Here is an 18,856-nt window from a genome sequence, read left to right as displayed (position 1 = left end):
GTACAATCAAACAATGTAGTCTGAAGTATTCATCATCCTGGTCATATTTACTGCAGCTGTACACAATCATATTTTAGTGATAGAAATTAACCTTAGTTATCATATAGGTCACATAAGTCAAATAATGTAAGTAAAGAACACAAGTATATAGATTCCCTCACAAGGAATGATTTATTTGTCTTTAAATTAGCCATTGTTCTCTAAATACTGTATGTGAATGTAAAGGCTACTGACCTGTGTTTCCCACCCTGAACTGTGGTAGGTTCCCCATATGCAGAGACAGCAGTGTGATTCACAGGTTCAGCAGTGGGTGAAGATGTGGTTAAACGTAATTTCATTGTAAGAGTGATGTGAAACAACACAATGATCACCAGAATCATATCACAATAATGAATACTAATATCACTTCTATATTAAATGCAAACCTTTACTAATGGCTGCACGTGGCAGATATTTACAGCTGAACATTTTATAATAGTAGAATGGTCCTTACTAGTGCTGGGTCTCTCTTTAACAGTCACATGCACTGGCATCTGTAGGAGTCCTTTGGTACAGAAATACCAGCCGCTGCTCTCTGTCCTCAGTCCACTCATAGTCACAGTGAAAACTTTGGGGACATTTGCATTAATGGTCACTCTTGTTCCATCTATTGATCCAGACGGTTCCTTCACACAGGACCTTCCCAGCCTGCACCACTCAATCTCTCCAGTGTTACTATAGGAACCATGGATGGTTACATCTTCTCCATTAAATCCTGTAATCTCCTGATGATCCACAAAGAGTTGGGGCCAACCTTGAGGAAGAACAAATAGCATTTACTAGAACATTGTGGGCAGTATATATATCGTAAACAAAACTCTCCATGCATGATAGTCAGGTACTGGTAGGTCACACAACCATTTAGTAAAAAATCTGTACAGCTGAACTATCCTATAGGTCCTACCACTGTCCCTTTACACCACTAAATGGGAAGGCCAGGAGACATAGTGTCTGATCTCTCCCTAAGGGTCCAAATTACCTATACAGAGAGATATAAGATAACATGTGTAATGTCACAAAAAAAATAGCTCAAATCCTGTGCTTCACTGAGTCCATAAGGTTCAATTGTGTTCAGTTCATAAATCCAAACTGCCTCCCTTCTTAAGAGCTGGTTAATCAAATTGCCCCCATATATCAAATATATACAGTATATACATTCTTACCTCCAGTGACTGACAGCTGAAAAAGCTTCACGTCACTTTTCAGGTCATTTATCTCCACAACACACCAGTAATCAGTGTCGTCCATCATCAGATTATTAATAGTCACAGTGAAAATTCTTTGTTGTTTGTCATCAGAGATTGAAAACTTTCCTGAACTGTCTGGTTGATCAGTTTTAACTTTGCAGGAGCGGGACCCCCAGTTAGATCCTTTACACAAGTGTTTGACATGGTGTGTGTACTCTGGCTCATAGAGACATGGGATAGAGATGGAGCCTCCAGCCTTCACTGACACTTTACTGACTGTAGTTATGCTGTGAATTCCTGCAACAAGAAACATGAAACCATTTTACTGTAAATATTATATGATATTAAGTTATTACTCAACAAACTGATATTTAAAGAACTGTAATTACAGTCGCATCATCTTATGACATAACCAGCACACACATAAGGACAGAAATGATCAAATGAGCCCTGTGACTGACCTGTGAGTCCAGTGAAGATGAGAAGAACACTGAGATGAAGAGCCATGTTGATGAGCAGAGTAAGACACAACAACAAGGACCAACTCACTGTGAGAATGATTCTAGACTTCCTGATTTTACTAAAATAAGCAGTTGTGTTAAAATGTCTCTTCTTCCTGTAAGTTCGTTGAGACACACTGTTTGAATGAGGAAGCAAATATCTATGAAGCTAGAACATGCTTTGTAGGTGCAACATAATTAATAGTTAATTAATTAATTTAATTATTTGTTTTGTTGTGAAAAATGCCACAGTGTACTTTTTAAGGACACAGTATTTGATTTTTGATGATTTTTGCTCTTAAAACACGACTGTCTCAGATTTTTATTCTACAAAACAGGACTCATAAGAACCCTGTAACATTTAAAGTAGACTGGGTGTAAGGTCCACTGGATACACACTTTCAAAATAAAAGACCAGCACTCCAAGATCTGAGGCTGCAGAATCAGTAACATCTTTTAAATAACTTCTCAAAACGTATATTTTAAATTCCTTTTAAATAACAGCCCTAGAATGTAACAATGCGGAAATTATCTAATTTAAAACACAGAAAACTTTCCACATCTCACACTTAGATTGAGAAAAGAATGGAGTTCAATATTATATACAGCACATGGGAAGCAGAGAGAAAATGGGATTTGGAGACAAGCTTAAAGTAAAAGACTTCCTCATTCAACTAAAATAAGGAATGGCAGTGGTTAACCTCTGTGTTCCTTCTTCATTAAGTTAGCTGAGACACACTGTTTGAATGAGGAAGCAAATATCTATGAAGCTAGAACATGCTTTGTAGGTGCCACATAATTAATAGTTATTTAATGTATTAATTATTTCTTTTGTTGTGAAAAATGCCACAGTGTACTTTTTAAGGACACAGTATTTGACTTTTGCTGATTTTTGCTCTTAAAACAGACTGTCTCTGATTTTATTCTACAAACTGGATACACACTTTCAAAATAAAAGACCAGCACTCCAAGATCTGAAGCTACAAAATCAGAAATAACTTAATACTTTTGTATTGATTCTAGCTCTCTGTTTTATTAAGAACTAGTGTATCTGTCAATTATTGTTGTTGTTTCTATCTTATATTGGTTTTCAATATTTTATTTTTGTATTGTTTAATTTTCAGATTTTTGTAAAGCACAAACAAAAACAACAAATGAATGAGCGCAGATTTAACTGGTGATACACATGCATCCCTGTCTCCTTTCCTGAACACACTCTCAGATCAGGGGACTCTTCCTGTCTCTGTCCATGCATTCATGCTTTCCACAGTGACAGTGACACCTGCTGGCCATTTGCTGATACAGCAGACCAGAATACATCCATGAGTGAACAAATCATTGCAAATCATGAAAAAATACATAATACATTAAATGAAAAGATGTAGGCTATACTGTGTTTGTTAAGAATATGATCAAAATAAAATTATTATATACTATAATGTCTCTCACTCAGACGTGTGCATCAGTAAAATGTCATGGAAACAGAATGATGAGGTCCTCTAAGGTCTGCGATTCTGATTTCTCACTCTGTATTTGGACACAAGTTGACCTGCTGCAAAAGGTAAGAAACTAACTCTATAAAAAGCTAACTCTATCAAAGCTAACTCTCTGAAAACTAACTTGGAGGGAATCTCCTGGATCTTCTCTAAATAGACCTTGTTGAAAAACAAACTTGTGGATTGCTAAAATATTGTGGAAAAGTGAACAGCTGGAAAATGGCCTTCAGAGGACCCCCACCATCAGAGAACAGCTGCTGACTGGAGTCACCCCTGAGTTGGATAATGAGAGAATTTTTCTGATGATTTTATTAATTTATCAACATATAATCCCTAAACAACAATTCCTCAGTGTGCTGAAAATGAACAATTTCTCCTGTAAACTGATCATTTGATGCATAGAATGCATTGAATATCCTGGACATTTTGAAAATACTCTGGTTTTGGGTTGAGGGATTCAAATTGTCCAAATTTTCCATAAAAATTATTGGAAAAAAGGCCCATGGGCCAAAATTGAAATAAGTGTCTCTTGTTCAGCATGGCAACGAAGGCGAGGACGTCATGACGCACAGGTGTAAACAAACCTGAGCTGTCTTGTGTTGATTGCAGCATCAAATCGTTTTAGTTAGTAGGCCTTTTTATTTTTCACAGTTAAATGATCTTTGTTCAGTGCCTCTGAAAAAGTCTGGATGTGTACAACTTTGCCTTTTTTATTCAATAAATATTGGACCACGGCTGCGACTCCCCTTGAAAATAGAATTTACAAAAATGTACTCTCATTTTAAATGTCATCATACATTGCAATGATACCTGTGATCACAAAGCAGGTGTGTGTAGGTGTGTGTGTAGGTGTGTGTGTGTGTAGGCGTGTGTGTGCGTGTGTGTGTAGGTGTGTGTGTGTGTGTGTTGAGGTGTGTGTGTGTGTGTGTGTGGGAGGTGTGTGTGTGTGTGTGTGTGTGTGTGTGTGTGTGTGTGTAGGTGTGTGATCGTATTAAGTTAAATGAACAAGACGAACAACGGAAAAAAGTGAAATACAATACACGGTTTGTACAGCACATGAAAATCATATGTTGAATGTTTATTTATTTATCCTTTAAAACCTGAATGAATGCCACATTAAATTCTAATTAAACTAAAATTTCATTTCAGTGTCATTTATACGGAGCCAAACTATAACAGAGATTATCTCAGGACACTTTTCAGATAGAGCAGGTCTAGATCTTACTCCTTCCCACATCACTAATGAACAATCACATGATGAAAACAAAGTGAAAAGGTGTGTGTTGTCCAGCAGAGAGCAGCACAGACCTGCCAATACTCGAGGTATCAGTGCTTTGAATCATGGTTTAAAGACAGCGATTTGGAATCTGTAACTCTGTTTAACCGACATGCATAATCTTTGTGGAAAAGACACAATAATAAACAAACAGAACAGAAGTGGTGTAAACACTGATTCTCATGACCCGACACGCAGCACAAAATGACTCATGTCCTCATCTGCATGTGTGAGTAGTAACATTACACAGTATGGCCACCAGAGGACTGACTGAGTACACTGAGTTTATTTTTACCCTGTAAAATGTCCCAGTCAGTATGTATCATGTATGTATTTATGAGAGTAAAAAAGACAAATCCAAGGCATCTGTATCTCCATTGTTTGTTTGTGTGGTGTGTTTAAAAATTACTATTGGCCACTGTATCGTTAGACTTTTTAAACTCCCAACTATCAATATCAGTATTGTCCAGTATCAGTCAGACTACAAAATATCAGTGGCAGAACAGAACAATATTTGATACTATTGCATCCAGTTGTGTGTTTAGGGCTTTGCCAACTGCTTGTGACCCATGGAATGCAGTCATAGTTAAAGTCACTGTGTGTGTATATACACACGGTAACCATTTTTAATTACCAAATTTTATTGTTCTAAGAAATATTTGAGTTTTCAGATGCTTCTTAACTTTTTTCTGTCAGGTGGTGAAAACCACATCACTGAAGCTCCTGCAGATGATGGCCACTCTGGGGTAATCAGGATTATGGACAGCACTGAAGGTGACAATCTCCCAATCGGCATCTCCTCTGATGATGAGGAGTCTGAGGAAGATAAAAGAAGCTTCCATTGACTTTGGTAATCCCTTGACTTTTTGTCTAGTGCCACCATGAGGTTGACATTTCTGTCTTTTAGTGAATTCTTAACAACTGCTGGAGGGATTGCCAAGAAATTAGGCGCAGACATTCATGGTTCCCAAACAATACAGACTTTTCTTTTAGTGCAGTAGTTTTTAAAATTTGAGGTGAAAGCTCTAATCAATATTTCTCATGAAAAAAAAAAAGAATTCCAGCCTTGGTACAGCTAAAAACAAAAACAATTGTTGATATTTCTGGATTTTAAGTGAATACAAAAGCATCTGTAATACTGCTCAGTGCAAATGAAAAGAATCCAGTTTGTGAGGTAATTAAAGTTAATGTTGTATAACAAACATTTGGGAGTACAGATTTTGCCAAGGCTAGAAAAGGTTTGATGGTATTATGAACCTTTAATGGTGGAAATTAATGAGTTAATCAATAGATGGCTGTCACTACCAATATCTATAATTGATAATCTAATAGCTTCATATACTACCCAAACTACTTATTTCAAAACATTCCTCTACAACCACCTCCAGATTTGTTCTCAAAAACATTTGATTTTGCCAGAGCGCCAGTCAATGTGGGGATTATGTTTCTTAAGTCACGGAAAACCCAAAATCAGTGGATGCTGTGCTCAATCAAATAAATGAAGTTGCATAACTTCTGTGTGCTTGTGGTTTAATGTTACCTGTATGGGTTCGATGCAATGAGTAACTTTAAACAATAATCGACCATCCAAAGCACTGGCATTAACAGGATGTGACAGAGGAACAGTCTTAATCTGGTTCTGTTGGGCTAGAGTCCAGTTCATGAAAATATCGTCTGCCCCAGAGTCAATTAAAGCCCCCTGAGTTAGAGTCTGATCATTTATGGAGAGTTTACCTGGGTCAGTGATTGAGGAGGAGGAATATTGGTGGACCCAAATGCACGACTCTGGCACAGACAAAGTTGCAGGGAAAAATGATATTTATTTGACAAACGGCACTCTATAGGAGGATATGAAAAAAAGTCAAACTTCAATTGACACAAAAAATAACCTGGACTCTGAACTACAACACTTGACGATACCCACTCTTGAAGACAAACTGACAAAGACAAAGGGAGACAATGACTATTTATACCATGTGTAAGTGAGAACAGGTGAAAGCAATCAGGGGCGGGCAGACAATTACAAAGGCGGGAAAATCACACAGAGGAGTAAGTCAGGGTTTGAATAGTGAGGGAAAAGGTGAGTACAAAACAAAACAGGAAAGACTAAACAACAAACAAACTAAAACATGACTGAACTTAACAAACTTGACGAGACACAACATTGAATTTCTGCAACAAGAAACATGAAACCATTTTACTGTAAATATGATATGATATTAAGTTATTACTCAACCAACTGATATTTAATGAATCAATCTGATTGATTTGATTAAAATTCTGACAATATCATTTTCTTTATTATAGTCCCATCATCTTCTGCCATAACCAGCGCGCATAATGAAACACAAATGATCAAATGAGCCCTGTGACTGACCTGTGAGAAGAACACTGAGATGAAGAGCCATGTTGATGAGCAGAGTAAGACACAACAACAAGGACCAACTCACTGTGAGAATGATTCTAGACTTCATCATTGAAGCAATTTCAGTTTCATTCACTGGCTTCATATCTATGAAGCTTGAATGGGTTAACTTTTATTTCTTAAAACCTTAGACACAGTGTTTGGTAAATGCATTCTGCTCTTGAGAAGCAGATGGTCGGACAACTTCAATACTTCATCAGATTGTCTGTATGTGAGTCAAATTATGTGCAGTGTGTGTGTGTAAAATCAGAGGCTGCAGATGCACAAAGCTGCAGGATGAGGGATAGAGGTACTGACTGATAATAAAGGACTTATTCTACAAACAGCTGAATGACACTAATGGAAACAATGTGAATTATTATTAGTAGTAGCAGTAATGAAATATTTAACACTTTTTTTAATATACTTTAATTTAAGCTCAAAAATTAAAAGTATAATCATCATAGCTTTTGCAAACTTAAATTATATTTCTAATCCACTAATGTATTCTACATTTTGACCTGGGACATGCTACTCAACACTGTTTGCTCAAGATCTGAGCCTTTTCTTTTCTGAGGCAAAAACACTGACAGTGGGAAAGAGTTTAACACATTATGATACACATTTATTATACACATTTGAATAAACAGCCAGTCACACTGTCTGTTATCACCTACTCCAAAAGTGATAGACATGAGAGGTTTGTGGTGATGAATCATTATCAGGCCATATATGTACAAAATAAATATGTTCACATGTATAAGAGAGAAGTCAGTCTCTGCGTCATTGTGCTGATAAAGATTTTGGAGTGACAAGATGTCCTGATTCCTTCTGCTCTCTAATGCTGCACCTTCATGTCTCAGAATCAGAAAATGAGGCCCAGATAGACAGTGGAGTGTCAGTGATTATTGTTGTGCACCTTTGTCTATGGTTCTGTCCTTCTCTCTTTACTGTTATGAATTGGCACTATACAAATAAAACTGAATTGAATTGAATGTAATTGAATTCATAACACTGATATCCATTTACTGCAGAGCCAGTGTGCTGTATGTAACATCCTCATCTGCTGCTTCAACCTGTTGAAGAACAGAAGCAAAATGAAAAAGCAAGAACAAAGATTAAAACTGACCTGAAAGCTGTATTATTATAACTTTTTGATCACAGAGATGCTGAATCAAATACAGATACTGGTTAGAATGATACTGCTTATGAGGGTGTTTGTAATATTACAGAAATATAAGAAAATATAATATATCAATCTGTAATGGTGCATTGCTGTTCTGCAGAGGGACAGAACAGTATATTTAAATATGATACATTTTAAAACCTGATATCACTGTGGTTACCTTGACAAGAGCTTTTCTCTTAAACTCCACAGCACTGTATGATACTTCCTCTTCAACCTGTGAAAAAGGAGCAAACCACATGTCAGAGGAGTGAAAAGGAATTGCTTACAGAATCAAACTATTCATTCTATCACGATCATGCATTTTCCTGTGCTACATCGTTGCAGCCGTCTTGCTTGTGTAATCCAGTAAGAGTGGCAGTACTGTACCACCTACTGTAAATTTCTACAAGTGGGTTCCCCTTTAAATAGACACACAGGTAAGTCAATAATCGTATTTATATATAAACAATCTTTATTTTAACAATACATCCAATCGAGAGAATGAATCACCAGACATGGCATACGGCACAATTAATGAAAGACATAGGTTTAATAGATAAATGGAGAGAAATGAACCCTAATGTAAGGAAATACACACATTACTCTACCCCTCATTCAGCATATACTAGACTCGATTACTTCATTATCTTTAGTAAAGATGGACCAAGGCTTATGGACTCAACTGACTTCAGTGACCATTCCCCTATATATTACCATCGACCTGGAGAACTGCCAAAGAAATACAACATGGAGGTTTAATTCAAGCTTTCTTAATGACTCCTCAAATGAGCAATGAAATTCAAATGTGTACAAAAGAAAATGATAATGGAGAAATATCGCCACCTATGGTATGGGGTTTTGGGTTTTACATTCATACATATACAGCTCTCCTTCCACTCACACAGACATTGCAGACATACTGATTTGCTGACAGACAAAAAACAGTTTATTATTATTTTGCATGTACTTAATTAAATTGAGTTAACTATTCGCAGACTGTGTGGTCTCCCTCTTTTGTCACACACTTTTGAGCCAGGCTGTCACAAAATGGGGGCTCGTTTTCCTTTGCTTGGTAAGTTTTCTAATGTTCAGTAGAACCTTATTTGTAATTTGCTGGTAGGTTAGTATTCTTTTGTCATCTCTATTCTCCCACTTATCTGCTTAGGTTAAGGTTTGGGGCTACCTGCAGAAGGTGGTAAAGAGTGCATTTGTTCCAGATTTAGTTTTGTATGACCCAAGTTGGTAGTCTGGGTATTAGAGCTGCTAACAATCAGTTTTGGGAGGCTGTATAGTCTAGAGTTTTGGTTACTAGTTGAGATTGAGCGTAGTTTGTCTGTGTATCAGAGGTTTGGTTAAGGTCCCTATAGTAAAGCAACAAAGCCAAAGCCTGTTAGAGTTAGAGCTTTAGTGCTGTCTTGTGTAGGGCTGGAGACAGTTTTTGGACATTTAGGACATTTTGAGCCATTGTTTGGTTGTTTGCTTGGAGACAAGCTTAAAGTAAAAATGTCCCAATATCACTGATGGTCGGACAACTTCAATACTTCTTCAGATTGTCTGTATGTGAGTCAAATTATGTGCAGTGTGTGTGTAAAATCAGAGGCTGCAGATGCACAAAGCTGCAGGATGAGCGATAGAGGTGTGCTGTGTGTGTTTTATCATTATAGATGCATAAACTGAAGCACACAGTGTGATGTGACAGTGGGAAGATCAGAGCTTCACACCAACACAAAGACCAAAATGGCAAACAATTTATTGATCTTCTGTTGTCATTAAAATCTCTGACTGAGCGTTCTTTCTGTCTCAGTTTTGATTTCAAATAAAAAAAATTGCTGTATTGATGATTCATGGACAACATCCAAGGTTTATAATGTGATTAAAATAAATATCAACAGACATTAAGTAAAGTAGACATGTGTAACTTGTACTTTACAAACTTAAAGGGAATCAAATAATTGTACATAAATCATGAAAAAGAATATAATACATTAAATGAAAGATGTATTCTATACAATTTTGAGAATGATGACCCTGCAGGTAAGACAACTGTTAAATAAATGAGGATAACTACGCCCTAAAATCTGGAGGTGAAAGCTCTAATCAGTATTTTACATATTAGATATGAATGAAAGAACTGTTTGTTTAATGAACAGTAAACCCAAGATGATAATAATAATAATAATAATAATAATAATAACAAAGTTTATTTATATAGAGGTATTCTGTTACAAACAGCTTCACAAAAAGATCAAATACAATAAATGAACAAAAAATATAAAGAAATAAAATGGACACTTTTTGAAGTAAGAATGTTTTATGAAGAGATTTAAAAGCAGTGACAGATTGATCAACCTAATCTCAGCAGATGAACTAAAAGAGTTTTATATTCTCTCGTCACAAACACAAACAAACTGGTCAGAGCTTCTTTTGCAGATATACAGAGGAGGATCAGAAAGTAGAGGGAACGTCTAATAGCTCAAAATGAACTCTCTGTGCAATTCTAATATTTACTGCACAAACAAACAACAGCAGCAGCACAATGGAGGACAGAAGGAACATGACAGTGGAAGAATAAAGAGAAACAGTGTGAACAGTGTCAGGCCGGGCTGGGTCTCTTAAATGGACCACTTTCTGCAGTTTGTTGCTTTCTGGAAACCACAAGAACGTTTCATCCACATCACTCTCAGTGTATGACCTCTGGGTGGAGACACACATACACACAAAGAAAGAAAACAGTTGTTGTGATCCCAGAAGAAACCCAATATTATAGCACTGGTACAGTACAGTCCTACAGCCTGCACTGTTCTGTAGAGAGACAGTATAAAATGTACTCTCTCTTTCTATCACTGCAGTATAATAAGACAGTGACCAGGATAGTGCCTTTAGTGTCCGTGTATGTTTTGGTCATTGGATTTTCCTTTCACAAACGGGTATTAAAAAACAGAAAACAAGTGGTTATTTGATTTTCGTTTTAAAATACAAAAATTCAAATTGAAATACAAGGCGTTTTTCTTTTTCATGGTCAGAAAGGGATGAGCGAAATATAAAAAAATATTCGATTTTCATTTTGTATTTCATATAACAAAAAATAAAATCACTAGAAAACAGAAACGGAAAAAAGGCCTGTTTTTTCATATTCTCAGACCGGATGTTGTCATTTACAGGACGGTGCTGTGTAGAAGAAACTGTAGGCTAGTAGACTGCGGTCAATCCAGCCGTGAGTCCGATCTCCGTGGTCAAATCAGCCGCACTTAAATTTCGAGTGTACAAGTATTCTCAGCATTATGGTAAATGCGGAGAAACAGCGTATTTACTTCCGATGGTTTTCAAAATAAAGGTATTTAGAACAGTAAGCTATAATTAAAATATGTTACATTAAAGTGTTTCATGCACCCCTGATGAATAAAAAAACACTTTATATCAAGTATCTTCACTGCACCAGTGTGGAGAAATGCCAAAATAAAAGTCTCATATTTATGCCTCCAGAGATTGCATATTTGACCATATTTGAGGTACTGTAAAAACATATTGCTCAGTGTTTCCTGGCTACTGATGGTATATTTGACTTTTACACATATGAGACTACAAGCATACTTAATATCAAGCATTTTACTGTACAAATTAGAATTGTGTAGGGTTTTGTGTTTAGTTTTTAGTGTTTATATTATCTTTTTTTATAAGATGTTATTAAACATTTGTGTGACATTTTGTCATGATTACTGCATCATTATTGAAGTATAATGAAAATGCTTCACCCATAGCCAGGAAATATTGAGCAATATGTTTTTAGAGTACGTCAAATATAAGAAAATATGGAATCTGGAGGTATAAATATGGGACTTTTATTCTTAAATTTCTCCAAATTGGTGCCGTAAAAATGCTTGATATTAAGTATGCTTGTAGTCTCATATGTGTAAAAGTCAAATATACCATCAGTAGCCAGGACACACTGAGCAATATATTTTTACAGTACCTCAAATATGGTCAAATATGCAATCTCTGGAGGCATAAATATGAGGCTTTTATTTTGGCATTTCTCCACACTGGTGCAGTAAAGATACTTGATATAAAGTGTTTTTATTGATAATGGGTGCATGAAACACTTTAATGTAACATATTTTATTTTAAATGTAGGTTCGAATTATAGCTTACTGTTCTAAATACCTTTATTTTGAAAACCATCGGAAGTAAATACGCTGTTTCTCCGCATTTACCATAATGCTGAGAATACTTGTACACTCGAAATTTAAGTGCGGCTGATTTGACCACGGAGATCGGACTCACGGCTGGATTGACCGCAGTCTACTAGCCTACTGTTTCTTCTACACAGCACCGTCCTGTAAATGACAACATCCGGTCTCAGAATATGAAACAACAGGTCTTTTTTCTGTTTCTGTTTTCTAGTGATTTTATTTTTTGTTATATGAAATAGAAAATGAAAATCGAATATTTTTTTTAATTTCGCTCATCCCTTTTTGACCATGAAAAAGAAAAACGCCTTGTATTTCAATTTGAATTTTTGTATTTTAAAACGAAAATCAAATAACCACTCGTTTTCTGTTTTTTAATACCCGTTTCTGAAAGGAAAATCCAATGACCAAAACATACACGGACCCTCTAGTTCTACAATGCTGCACTCCTCTACACTTTTAAAGACAAATATTTGGGATTAACAAACACGTTTGACATTTATCAAAGTTCAGCATAGACTTACTGCATCTTTTGAACATGAACCATATGAACGAGGCCACTATTACAATGGAGATCAACACGCTCAGACGGATGATGAAACTCTTCAGGTGAATGGAAACACTGGAACATAAATTACAAGCACACAATGCAAATCATAAAAAGATCAGTCTTCATTGAACAGTACTATGATATCATCTAAAATGTATTCATCATCTAAAAACATATTATACTTTTTACTAATTAATCTAGGAAGTTATATCTGATGTCAATAAAAATGCATGTATAGAGATTCCATTACAAATGTTGGATTGATTTGTCCATAAATTAGCCATTGTTCTCTAAATACTGTATGTGAATGTAAAGGCTACTGACCTGTGTTTCCCACCCTGAACTGTGGTAGGTTCCCCATATGCAGAAACAGCAGTGTGATTCACAGGTTCAGCAGTGGGTGAAGATGTGGTTAAACGTCATTTCATTGTAAGAGTGAACATGTGAAACAACACAATGATCACCAGAATCATATCACAATAATGAATACTAATATCACTTCTATATTAAATGCAAACCTTTACTAATGGCTGCACGTGGCAGATATTTACAGCTGAACATTTTATAATAGTAGAATGGTCCTTACTAGTGCTGGGTCTCTCTTTAACAGTCACATGCACTGGCATCTGTAGGCCTCCTTTGGTACAGAAATACCAGCCGCTGCTCTCTGTCCTCAGTCCACTCATAGTCACAGTGAAAACTTTGGAGACATTTGCATTAATGGTCACTCTTGTTCCATCTATTGATCCAGACGGTTCCTTCACACAGGACCTTCCCAGTCTGCACCACTCAATCTCTCCAGTGTTACTATAGGAACCATGGATGGTTACATCTTCTCCATTAAATCCTGTAATCTCCTGATGATCCACAAAGAGTTGGGGCCAACCTTGAGGAAGAACAAATAGCATTAACTAGAACGTTGTGGGCAGTATATATATCGTAAACAAAACTCTCCATGCATGATAGTCAGGTACTGGTAGGTCACACAACCATTTAGTAAAAAATCTGTAATAACCACCGACGCTGGAGTGCCTTTACTGTGATCCTATTTAAAAACAACACTTTGCCTGCATTCTCAGGTTCGCTCAGCAAAATTACATGACACATGTCCCAAATAGCCATTACAGTCCTCATTGTTTTCTTTTTTTTTTAAAGTGTTTTATATATATTACAAATGTTTTATATATATTACAAATGTGACAGCATACAAAAACATGAAATACAAAAAACATATCAAAACAACCAAGATAAATTTAAGAATCACACCACATTACAACAACAAAAAAAACTAAATGGAAAGGCCTAAGGACCTACATACTGTCTGCTCTACACCCTAAATGGAGGGGGGGGGGGGCTAGTTTCTCATCTCTCCTTAAGGGTCCAAATTACCTATACAGAGAGATATAAGAGAACATGTGTAATGTCACAAAAAAAATAGCTCAAAACCTGTGCTTCACTGAGTCCATAAGGTTCAATTGTGTTCAGTTCATAAATCCAAACTGCCTCCCTTCTTAAGAGCTGGTTAATCAAATTGCCCCCATATATCAAATATATACAGTATATACATTCTTACCTCCAGTGACTGACAGCTGAAAAAGCTTTACGTCATTACTCAGGTCATTTATCTCCACAACACACCAGTAATCAGTGTCGTCCATCATCAGATTATTAATAGTCACAGTGAAAATTCTTTGTTGTTTGTCATCAGAGATTGAAAACTTTCCTGAACTGTCTGGTTGATCAGTTTTAACTTTGCAGGAGCGGGACCCCCAGTTAGATCCTTTACACAAGTATTTGACATGGTGTGTGTACTCTGGCTCATAGAGACATGGGATAGAGATGGAGCCTCCAGCCTTCACTGACACTTTACTGACTGTAGTTATGCTGTGAATTCCTGCAACAAGAAACATGAAACCATTTTACTGTAAATATTATATGATATTAAGTTATTACTCAACCAACTGATATTTAAAGAACTGTAATTACAGTCGCATCATCTTATGACATAACCAGCACACACATAAGGACAGAAATGATCAAATGAGCCCTGTGACTGACCTGTGAGTCCAGTGAAGATGAGGAGAACACTGAGATGAAGAGCCATGTTGATGAGCAGAGTAAGACACAACAACAAGGACCAACTCACTGTGAGAATGATTCTAGACTTCCTGATTTTACTAAAATAAGGAAGGCAGTTGTGTTAAAATCTGTCTTCCTTCTTCCTGTAAGTTCGTTGAGACACACTGTTTGAATGAGGAAGCAAATATCTATGAAGCTAGAACATGCTTTGTAGGTGTAACATAATTAATAGTTAATTAATGTATTAATTATTTGTTTTGTTGTGAAAAATGCCACAGTGTACTTTTTAAGGACACAGTATTTGATTTTTATGATTTTTGCTCTTAAAACAGACTGTCTCAGATTTTTATTCTACAAAACAGGACCATAAGAACCCTGTAACATTTAAAGTAGACTGGGTGTAAGGTCCACTGGATACACACTTTCAAAATAAAAGACCAGCACTCCAAGATCTGAGGCTGCAGAATCAGTAACATCTTTTAAATAACTTCTCAAAACGTATATTTTAAATTCCTTTTAAATAACAGCCGGAAAATGTAACAATGCGGAAATTATCTAATTTAAAACACAGGAAACTTTCCACATCTCACACTTAGATTGAGAAAAGAATGGAGTTCAATATTATATACAGCACATGGGAAGCAGAGAGAAAATGGGATTTGGAGACAAGCTTAAAGTAAAAGACTTCCTCATTCAACTAAAATAAGGAATGGCAGTGGTTAACCTCTGTGTTCCTTCTTCATTAAGTTAGCTGAGACACACTGTTTGAATGAGGAAGCAAATATCTATGAAGCTAGAACATGCTTTGTAGGTGCAACATAATTAATAGTTATTTAATGTATTAATCATTTCTTTTGTTGTGAAAAATGCCACAGTGTACTTTTTAAGGACACAGTATTTGACTTTTGCTGATTTTTGCTCTTAAAACACGACTGTCTCTGATTTTATTCTACAAACTGGATACACACTTTCAAAATAAAAGACCAGCACTCCAAGATCTGAAGCTACAGAATCAGAAACATCTTTTAAATAACTTTAATACTTTTGTACTGATTCTAGCTCTCTGTTTTATTAAGAACTAGTGTATCTGTCAATTATTGTTGTTGTTTTTATCTTATATTGGTTTTCAATATTTTATTTTTGTATTGTTTAATTTTCAGATTTTTGTAAAGCACAAACAAAAACAACAAATGAATGAGCGCAGTTTTAACTGGTGATACACATGCATCCCTGTCTCCTTTCCTGAACACACTCTCAGATCAGGGGACTCTTCCTGTCTCTGTCCATGCATTCATGCTTTCCACAGTGACAGTGACACCTGCTGGCCATTTGCTGATACAGCAGACCAGAATACATCCATGAGTGAACAAATCATTGCAAATCATGAAAAAATACATAATACATTAAATGAAAAGATGTAGGCTATACTGTGTTTGTTAAGAATATATCAAAATATAATTATTATATACTATAATGTCTCTCACTCAGACGTGTGCATCAGTAAAATGTCATGGAAACAGAATGATGAGGTCCTCTAAGGTCTGCGATTCTGATTTCTCACTCTGTATTTGGACACAAGTTGACCTGCTGCAAAAGGTAAGAAACTAACTCTATAAAAAGCTAACTCTATCAAAACTAACTCTCTGAAAACTAACTTGGAGGGAATCTCCTGGATCTTCTCTAAATAGACCTTGTTGAAAAACAAACTTGTGGATTGCTAAAATATTGTGGAAAAGTGAACAGCTGGAAAATGGCCTTCAGAGGACCCCCACCATCAGAGAACAGCTGCTGACTGGAGTCACCCCTGAGTTGGATAATGAGAGAATTATTCTAATGATTTTATTAATTTCAACATATAATCCCTAAACAACAATTATATTCCCTAAACAACAATTATAATCCCTAAACAACAATTCCTCAGTATGAATATGAATATGTCACTTTTTGGACCGACGTTAACACCATTTCAGAAGGTGTGCTGAAAATGAACAATTTCTCCTGTAAACTGATTATTGGATGCATAGAATGCATTGAATATCCTGGACATTTTGAAAATACTCTGGTTTTGGGTTGAGGGATTCAAATTGTCCAAATTTTCCATAAAAATTATTGGAAAAAAGGCCCATGGGCCAAAATTGAAATAAGTGTCTCTTGTTCACCATGGCAACGAAGGCGAGGACGTCATGACGCACAGGTGTAAACAAACCTGAGCTGTCTTGTTTTGATTGTTGCAGCATCAAATCGTTTTAGTTAGTAGGCCTTTTTATTTTTCACAGTTAAATGATCTTTGTTCAGTGCCTCTAAAAAAGTCTGGATGTGTACAACTTTGCCTTTTTATTCAATAAATATTGGACCACGGCTGCGGCTCCCCTTGAAAATAGAATTTACAAAAATGTACTCTCATTTTAAATGTCATCATACATTGCAATGATACCTGTGATCACAAAGCAGGTGTGTGTAGGTGTGTGTGTGTGTAGGCGTGTGTGTGGAGGTGTGTGTGTGTGTGTGTTGAGGTGTGTGTGTGTGTGTGTGTGTGTGTGTGTGTGTGTGTGTGTGTGTGTGTGTGTGTGTGTGTGTGTGTGTGTGTGTGTGTGTGGAGGTGTGTGTGTGTGTGTGTGTGTGTGTGTGTGTGTGTGTGTGTGTGTGTGTGTGTAGGTGTGTGATCGTATTAAGTTAAATGAACAAGACAAACAACAGAAAAAAGTGAAATACAATACACGGTTTGTACAGCACATGAAAATAATATGTTAAATGTTTATTTATTTATCCTTTAAAACCTGAATGAATGCCACATTAAATTTTAATTAAACTAAAATTTCATTTCAGTGTCATTTATATGGAGCCAAACTATAACAGAGATTATCTCAGGACACTTTTCAGATAGAGCAGGTCTAGATCTTTTTCCTTCCCACATCACTAATGAACAATCACATGATGAAAACAAAGTGAAAAGGTGTATGTTGTCCAGCAGAGAGCAGCACAGACCTGCCAATACTAGAGGTATCAATGCTTTGAATCATGCTTTAAAGACAGCCATTTGGAATCTGTAACTCTGTTTAACCGACATGCATAATCTTTGTGGAAAAGACACAATAATAAACAAACAGAACAGAAGTGGTGTAAACACTGATTCTCATGACTCGACACGCAGCACAAAATGACTCATGTCCTCATCTGCATGTGTGAGTAGTAACATTACACAGTATGGCCACCAGAGGACTGACTGAGTACACTGAGTTTATTTTTACCCTGTAAAATGTCCCAGTCAGTATGTATCATGTATTTATGAGAGTAAAAAAGACAAATCCAAGGCATCTGTATCTCCATTGTTTGTTTGTGTGGTGTGTTTAAAAATTACTATTGGCCACTGTATCGTTAGACTTTTTAAACTCCCAACTATCAATATCAGTATTGTCCAGTATCAGTCAGACTACAAAATATCAGTGGCAGAACAGAACAATATTTGATACTATTGCATCCAGTTGTGTGTTGAGGGCTTTGCCAACTGCTTGTGACCCATGGAATGCAGTCATAGTTAAAGTCACTGTGTGTATATACACACGGTAACCATTTTTAATTACCAAATTTTATTGTTCTAAGAAATATTTGAGTTTTCAGATGCTTCTTAACTTTTTTCTGTCAGGTGGTGAAAACCACATCACTGAAGCTCCTGCAGATGATGGCCACTCTGGGGTAATCAGGATTATGGACAGCACTGAAGGTGACAATCTCCCAATCTGCATCTCTTCTGATGAGGAAGAGGATGGCGAGGTTGAGGTTGTTACTGTGGCTGAAGGTGAAGGTGAGGAAATTCCTCCACTCTCCTCTGATGATGAGGAGTCTGAGGAAGATAAAAGAAGCTTCAATTGACTTTGGTAATCCCTTGACTTTTTGTCTAGTGCCACCATGAGGTTGACATTTCTGTCTTTTAGTGAATTCTTAACAACTGCTGGAGGGATTGCCAAGAAAT

General features: G+C 36.3%; 2 protein-coding genes across 4 annotated transcripts in view; both read right to left on the bottom strand.

The window, feature by feature from the left end:
• LOC127372797 (polymeric immunoglobulin receptor-like) overlaps window positions 1-14,971 on the bottom strand; it is a 40,899-nt gene extending 25,928 nt beyond the window's left edge. The window contains exons 1-2 of one of the 3 annotated variants that reach the window (XM_051416608.1): window positions 14,866-14,971; window positions 14,381-14,701 (exon numbers count right to left, since the gene is read on the bottom strand). In XM_051416608.1, coding sequence (XP_051272568.1) covers window positions 14,381-14,701; window positions 14,866-14,911 — 367 coding nt within the window. In that variant the 5' untranslated portion in view covers window positions 14,912-14,971. Of the gene's footprint in view, window positions 1-1,202; window positions 1,524-1,687; window positions 1,805-14,380; window positions 14,702-14,865 lie in introns of those variants that run through there. The other 2 variants (XM_051416606.1, XM_051416607.1) reach the window with 2 other exon arrangements.
• The window catches only part of LOC127372796 (polymeric immunoglobulin receptor-like), a 44,447-nt gene that overhangs the window by 8,433 nt on the left and 17,158 nt on the right, over window positions 1-18,856 (bottom strand). Inside the window, exons 3-4 of the mRNA XM_051416605.1 lie at window positions 13,394-13,693; window positions 235-304 (exon numbers count right to left, since the gene is read on the bottom strand). Of these exons, the coding sequence (XP_051272565.1) occupies window positions 235-304; window positions 13,394-13,693 (370 nt within the window). The remainder of the gene's footprint in view (window positions 1-234; window positions 305-13,393; window positions 13,694-18,856) is intronic.

Source organism: Dicentrarchus labrax, unplaced genomic scaffold (assembly GCF_905237075.1).
Source record: "Dicentrarchus labrax unplaced genomic scaffold, dlabrax2021, whole genome shotgun sequence".
Lineage (NCBI taxonomy): Eukaryota > Metazoa > Chordata > Actinopteri > Moronidae > Dicentrarchus > Dicentrarchus labrax.
Note: the sequence above shows the minus strand (reverse complement) of the source record. Positions and strands in the feature narration are given on the sequence as shown.